Consider the following 6,800-nt stretch of genomic DNA (forward strand, 5'->3'; position numbering starts at 1 on the left):
GGTGTCTCATGGTTATACACTGCCTGAGAGGCCCATATGCCAGTCTTCTGCCATCCTCCTCTTGCAGCAGGTGGCAAGGGCCTCTTACACCATCCGCTCCATCCCTATGCCAGCACAGGGATGCTCCTTCCAGTACAGCCTGTGCCCTCTCCAGTCCCTGGGCACCCATTGGCGCTCTGCAGAAAGAAACACACAGGAGCAATTTGCCATCCAGGATAGAGAAGAATCCTGCCCTGAGGTCAGGACAGACCATCAGATGCCAGGCAGGATTTGTCAGAGGGAGGATGAGCGCATCATTTTTATCTCCCCAACTCCTTTCTCCTCCTGCTATGATGTTTTAACTGATAATAAAATGTGGCAGGTTCCTCAAAGGCCTCTGTTTGCCCCTCTAAGCATGCCACAGGCTGGATCAAGGGCTCATTAAAGCACAGAACAGGGCCATACCCACTGTTAAAGGGGAAGGAGGAACTTCATGCTGATTTAATCTTTGTCGCCTTTGTGGGCGACCATGGAAAATGTTCTGCTCGTAACTAGCTAGAGACACAAACTCACATTTGACATAGGCTGCCAAATAGCCAACCATATCATAGACAAGCCAGGATGCATTCAAACAACAGAACTACAATGGAAAAGGCCTGTATCCAGTTACCCCTCCCTGAGACTGTCTGCCGCGTCATATGAAATTTTCATGAGCAGCCCTGGGACTCGATGTCTGTAAACACCTGCAGCACGACCGCCCTGGGAGAGAAGATGGCTCTGAGCTCACATCGCTGCTGTGTCAGCTGCCTGAGAAATGCTGGGCCAGTGCCAGTCAGTGGAGCAGAGGAAAGGCTGAGGTGTCAAGGCTAGAACTGGCTCTCAACGTCCCTAAAGGTTTTTGTTTTGTTTTGTTTTGTTTTTTTTGGGGGGGGGGAGGGGCGTGGAGCTAGAGGGTTAAACCAGGCCTATTGCTACAACAATGATTTGTCACAGTCACCCTACGAACCTGGTATGGATGAAGCTGAGGATGGAGGAGAGTGGAGAGAACGTGGTGGACAAGAATCCAAACCGGAGAAGGAGCAAGGACGATTGCACCTGCATCTCTTTCAGCACCCTTGCAGCTTCACCCTTAGTTTTACACTCAAAGCATCCAATCCTGCTCCCAGGGACATTTTTGCGATCGACTGCCATAACGGCTTCCCTTGGACGACTGCTCCACAGTCTAATATAACAGCCCTTGGCTGAAACTGCGTATAATATCTCCTGCAGACTTACTGGAGTGGAATGGACTAGAAACCTCTGCCTCACCCATGCGTCCTTGGTTAGATGTCCTGATCTGGCATAAAACACCCCCCTGCCCTGCAGGAGGTGGCCACTCCAGCAGAAATGCTTCTGATGCAAAGGCTCGTCCAGCCCAAGCCTCCTCTCTCAGCCATGTTAGACAGACAGCATTATGCAAACAAACCAGTTTAGGTCTATCTACATTATCCTCCTTCACTGGTTTCCAGCAAGCTGGACCCAGCCAGTTAGTATCTACTCCATCTCCAGGATGGCCTCTCAAGAGTCCTTTTTAACCAGCGCTGCCTTGATCCGACACCGCAAGAAGTAGGCTGTGACTGCACTGCAGGCCACGAGGCCAAAGAACGAGCCGCAGGACACGTAGATGGAGAGAGGCCCGTGTCTCCTCTGGAAGATTTCCTGCCTGTTCTTGTAGTCTAGGAAGATAGCCTCCAGCTGCGAGAGCGTGCAGATGGCCAGGAAGGTGTGGAAGATCTGATGGGCATGGCCAACGATGTCGCAGGACCCGGGGAAGTATTTCTCGGGCACGGGGCAGGAGAAGAAGCAAGCGCTGATGAGGAAGAAGAGGATCTGGAAGGTGTGATACCAAGCAGCCTTCTCCTCACAACCCCCCAGGTGGCACATGACCACCCGATGCGCCACGGGGCTGATGTCCAAGATGAAGGCCAGCCCAGCCGGGATCACTTGGCACACCTTCCTCATGATGGGGTACGGGCGGCGGTATCGGTACTTGGCATAGCAGCAGCCGGCACAGGAGAGCCAGCCGCAGAAAGCAGCTGCCGGGAGGAAGAAGAGCCAGAACTTATCGTACCAGGCTTGATCAGAGCTGTAGTAGAAATGGGCCAGGGCACTGCCATACTGGTAGATGCTGACTCCAACGTAGTCCGCAAAGTAGAAGGTGTAGTGGGACAGCTCCGACTTAGACTGCAGCAGATGGGCTAGGAGGCTACATGTCAGGTAGGTGACGGAGGACAGGACGAAGATGAACAAGGGCAAGGACTGGACATCCACGGACAGCTCCTCCCCGTCAGCAAAGGTTTTGAACCTCAGCAGCACAGCCAAGGCGGCCAGGAGATGGGTCCAGACATTCACCACCTCGTTGTGCTTCTGGAAGAGGCTGAAGAAGTAGTACCGCCACTCCTGGCCGGTGGGGCGGTACCCGGTCTGGATGTAGGGCTCTCGGAAAAGCTGGGGCACATCCGACTCCCTGACAGTGCACGGCATTTTGGGGAAGCCTTCCTCCAGCAGCTTGGGCAGGCGGCGCAGCTGCTGCCCACTCACCGACAAGGTGCTGATTCGCTCCAGGATGGCTGTCATCATGCTCTCTGCAGTAGCTGGTAGTCTGTCACCAGGAAACGTTGTGTTCTTGTCCTGCAAGAAGGAGAGAAATGAGAGGCATTCATGACCAAGAAACCCCCTGCAGCATGAAGCCCATGGTCCCAGGATTGGGGGGAGGGGGGGATGCTCTCTGGAGCTCATGGGATGCTACCAGCTCATGCAACCCCTCTCCCTTCTCCACCCAAGCTTTTCAGGGCATTTTGGGTGCACTGAGATTTAGGTGAGTTTGCCTCAGTGACTGGGACACTTAATAAGGAGAGGCCCCACACATCTTTTGAGCCAGCAAAAAGCAGTGGGAGAGCTGCAGACCTGCATGCCTTGCCATGCAACAGGCCACCAAACCTGCCTTCCCAGAGCAAGACAACACTGCCTTAGTGCCCTTGTCTCTCCTGCCCTTTACTTGCGGCAGGCTGCTTTGGAGCTGCAGTATGCAAGAGGGGCAAGAGCAGACTTTCCTGTGGACCCTTCTTCAAGCACAAGGGATTGGGATCAATGGCCCATGAGGCTCTGCCAGTGCAATGCCCCAATATTCAGTTTGATCTGAGCCGAAACCTCTCCCTAGGATGAGGTCTGCATGGGTATGCCCTTGCTCCTGTAGCGGGATACCAAGCCCCTCGAGACTCTGACCCATGTCCATGAAAATATGTCTATACCCCTGTGCAAGAAGCTTTCACAGCAGGATGCTGAGAAACAGACAACCTGCTCCCATGAAGGTCTCACCCGAATCCCCAGACTTTGGTTTAAACTTTGCTGCAGAAAGTTTGATATCCCTTTGTTCATTTTAACATTAATTACTACCCTGGCAGCCTTATTCACTGCAGGATTAATACAATGCAAATAAGGGGCAGTTGTACAAAAGCCTATTGAGCTCTTCCTACAGATCTAAGTATAGGGGGTAGACAACTAATACATTTACTCTGAAGTAATCTGACTTTACTCCTGGGTAAAAATGAATCAGACCCATGCTGTACAGGCTTATACCAGGGTAGATCATTTTACTCCAAGGTAAAATTACCTCCCCCAAAATGAGAAGCAGCTATACTACCGTGCGAGTTACACCAGAGTGTATTGATCATCTGTCTGCTCCCCAAGTCTGTTTCCTCCTGGGTACCCCGCTTTGTGCAATACATACTGGGTACCCACTGCCTAATGGCCAGTCATTGTAACAACTCCTATTGGGAACAGTTAGCAAGGGAGAGCTCATTGTATGCCTGCTCCTTACTGGGTGCCTTTACACATGCAATTCATATGCAGCAATAAACTCCAGTACATATACCAAAGTTTATTGCTCCCAGATGCAGTGTTTACACATGCACCTGGGATCACAGCATATTGAGTTGGCTTGGAGCAGCCCCAGCTGGCAGGGAGCCTGGTGGGAAAGCCTGCCAGCCTGGGGCTGGTCCGATCCAGCTCAACGTGCTGCTGAGGAGCCAGCTGGGTCATGAAGGTGCTCCAGTGCAGGGCTAGCCGGCAGGCAGCCCCCACACTGAAGCACCCTTGTGCCTTAGCCAGCCCCATCAGCATCTACACATGCATTCCTGCAAAATGAAAAAAAACAAAAAACTCCACCGTAGGATGGTACTTGTGTTTACAAATATTAACCTATAGTGGAGTGAATTACTTTACTCCATCCTAATAGCACTGCACATGTAGACGCTAAGACGTTTACTGCGGAGCTAATTAGGCAATTGCAGTAAATGTCTCATGTAGATGCACCCACTATGAAGCAGATTCACTAAAGATTAAAATCCAAGATAAATTTCTCCAAACCAATTGTGCCATGTGTCCATTTGTTAGGAAAGGGGAGTCAAACTCACCTGGCCCTGCAGGCTGGATCAGGCCCCCAGACCCCCTACCCCACATGCCGGATCCAGCAGCTGTGATGCCTGCTCCACACATAGTGCCTGCCCTGAATGCAAGTCCTGGACTGGCTGGAGTGAGCATCATGTGGCAAGCTCCCAGACCAGCCAAGGAGGACATTGGATCCTCCCCCCACCAACCCCACAGGCTGGATCCAGCTCGTGCTCTGCTCTGGGACTGCACTGCACATGGGGCCTGCTCTGGGAACCACGCTGCACGCAGCACCCATCCCACACCGGCTGAAGCAGGCACTGGATCTAGCGTGCGGGTGGGGGGTCTGGATTGGCCCCGTGTGGGTGCCATGCCCTGTCCGTATGCAGGGTATATGGTGTGTGCCCTGGGCCCTGCGTACAAGGCTGGTCCAGCATGCATCCCCTGTGGTACGTGGGTCAACTCAAGTCCCAGAGCCAGTACCGGGGCCGGATAACATCACTCCACAGCCTGCGGACCAGATCTTTGACACCCCTGCCCTAGGACTACTGTTACCGCTTTGTTTAAAGATGTGCACAAGCATTTGCAAGATTTGAGCCTCTCCCCTCAGCTGACAGCCATCCAGCAGCCACCACTCTGGGGACAAGTAAATCCAGAGAAGTATTCTGTTTCAGGGCGGGAAGTATTTCCCTCTTTCTCTGTGCAGGGATGATTGGCAGAGCATTTCCTAAAGGACCTGGAGACTAATAGCTCCGCGAATCCTCTCATTGCTGCTTTGCCCTTAAACCCAGAGCAAAGGCTGGGGAATGGGACAACAGATCTGCAACAAACCAGGTCACAAAACCTACCCTGGGAAGGCAACAGGCCCAGCTTGCAAAGCTGTGGAAGAGGCAGAGAGGAGAGTCGAGGATGGTCATCGTGACCCTGACGCAGCATCTCGGTGTCTCCCACTTCCTCTACCAACCCGCGTGGGCTGTCAATATGTGTCTGACAGCAACTTCCCAATTCCAGCAGGCACCGGTTGCCACACCCAAGATTACAAAAGGGTTTCTAGCACAGGCATGCTGACCTCTCAGGGCTGTAATTTTCCATGATTGCCAAAGGGGAACTTGTTTGCTGAGATTGTCCCAGCTCCCCTCGGTCATTTTAAGGTAACATGAGGGCTCTTTTGCATGTTACCCTCAGACAAAACAAGATTTTAACATGTTTTTAAAGCGGGGTTATAGCACAAGCTGGCAGCCCGGTGAAATCTGCTGAGGGCTTCTGCCTTGGCCTCAGACCAGGAGCAAATGGTTTACATCTTGACTATGTGAGAGCAGAAGACCCCCTACTCCCCACTGCAGCAACTGTCCTGCAAGGGTGGGGGAGCAGGTAGTTGAATCCTGCATCCCAAGGTCATCCCTGACTATAAAGCACAGCAGCTTTTGTGCAGCTCAGTGCCAGGGTGGTTGTAAGCCAGGTTGGTGTGCCCCTTCCTGACCCCATCAATCCTGGGGTTATCCAAGTCCCAAGGCCATCTCTGCAATATGCTGGAGCAGTGTCAGGGCTGCTCTGTTTGAAGCTGCAGACCATCATGGCCCAACTCAAGCCCCTTTTCTCCCATCCGGGCCAGTCCAATAGCTTTATGCCCCTGGATGAGTGTGGTGATTCACATCACACAGGCACTCAGTTCACCTAGACACAGCACATGGCGGTGCCACCTGGCACCGATGGTGCCAGCAAACCACGGGAGGAGCAAAGCAGCCGGGGAAAGCACCCGTACCTCCCACTGAAACCCAGCGTGAAGCCCAGGGGGCTCAAAGTCCTGCAAAACCCCACCCAGTGCACAGCAATGCCCACCCCTGGCACAAGCATGGAGAGTGCAAGGAAGCTCCTTCGTGCAGCATGACACAAGGACCATGAGCACTTACAGCTCTGCCATGCAGGGGAGATAGCTGTTCCTGTGCAGGGGCTGGCCAGGGGCCTGGGCACCATTTCTGTCCCTTGCCAGGCAAGCTGGGTCACGCACAGGATGATCTCACGGCAGGGCAGCACGAGGTCACTGTTGAGGAAGTTAGGAAATTTTCTTAGATACCAGATCCTGTTAAGGGTGCAACATTTACATCTATTGTCACCACACGCATCATCAGGAAGCAGGCAGCGGCTAAAGAAAATGAAAATATAAGTGGGCGGCAGGGGGTGGGGGTTGGAAATCAAGAAAAAAGAGTCCATTCTGCCCCCTTCCCCAAACAGACCCACATAGGAGTTGTGGTTTGGGAAGTCACTAGGAAAAGGGGAAACCTCTCAAACAAGACCACAGAATCAGAGGAAAGTAGAGCTGGAAAGGATCTCACGAAGGCATCTAGTCCAGCCCCCTGCTCAGGGTAAGACTGTCTCTAACCATCAAGTCTCTG

At 52.8% G+C, this 6,800-nt stretch overlaps 1 protein-coding gene across 1 annotated transcript; it reads right to left on the reverse strand.

The window, feature by feature from the left end:
- Window positions 1-904: 904 nt before the first annotated feature.
- Window positions 905-6,563, reverse strand: PAQR8 (progestin and adipoQ receptor family member 8). The gene is made up of 2 exons (XM_019520926.1): window positions 6,318-6,563; window positions 905-2,649 (listed from the first exon to the last, which is right to left on the reverse strand). The coding sequence occupies exon 2, from the start codon at window positions 2,596-2,598 to the stop codon at window positions 1,537-1,539; it is 1,062 nt and encodes a 353-aa protein (XP_019376471.1). The 5' UTR covers window positions 2,599-2,649; window positions 6,318-6,563; the 3' UTR covers window positions 905-1,536.
- Between the last annotated feature and the right edge of the window lie 237 nt (window positions 6,564-6,800).

This window comes from Gavialis gangeticus, unplaced genomic scaffold (genome assembly GCF_001723915.1).
Source record: "Gavialis gangeticus isolate Ggan-Ray unplaced genomic scaffold, GavGan_comp1, whole genome shotgun sequence".
Lineage (NCBI taxonomy): Eukaryota > Metazoa > Chordata > Crocodylia > Gavialidae > Gavialis > Gavialis gangeticus.

Excerpts from the sequence above, each read along its gene's own strand:
- PAQR8 (XM_019520926.1), bottom strand. The coding sequence starts at position 2,598 with ATGATGACAGCCATCCTGGAGCGAATCAGCACCTTGTCGGTGAGTGGG.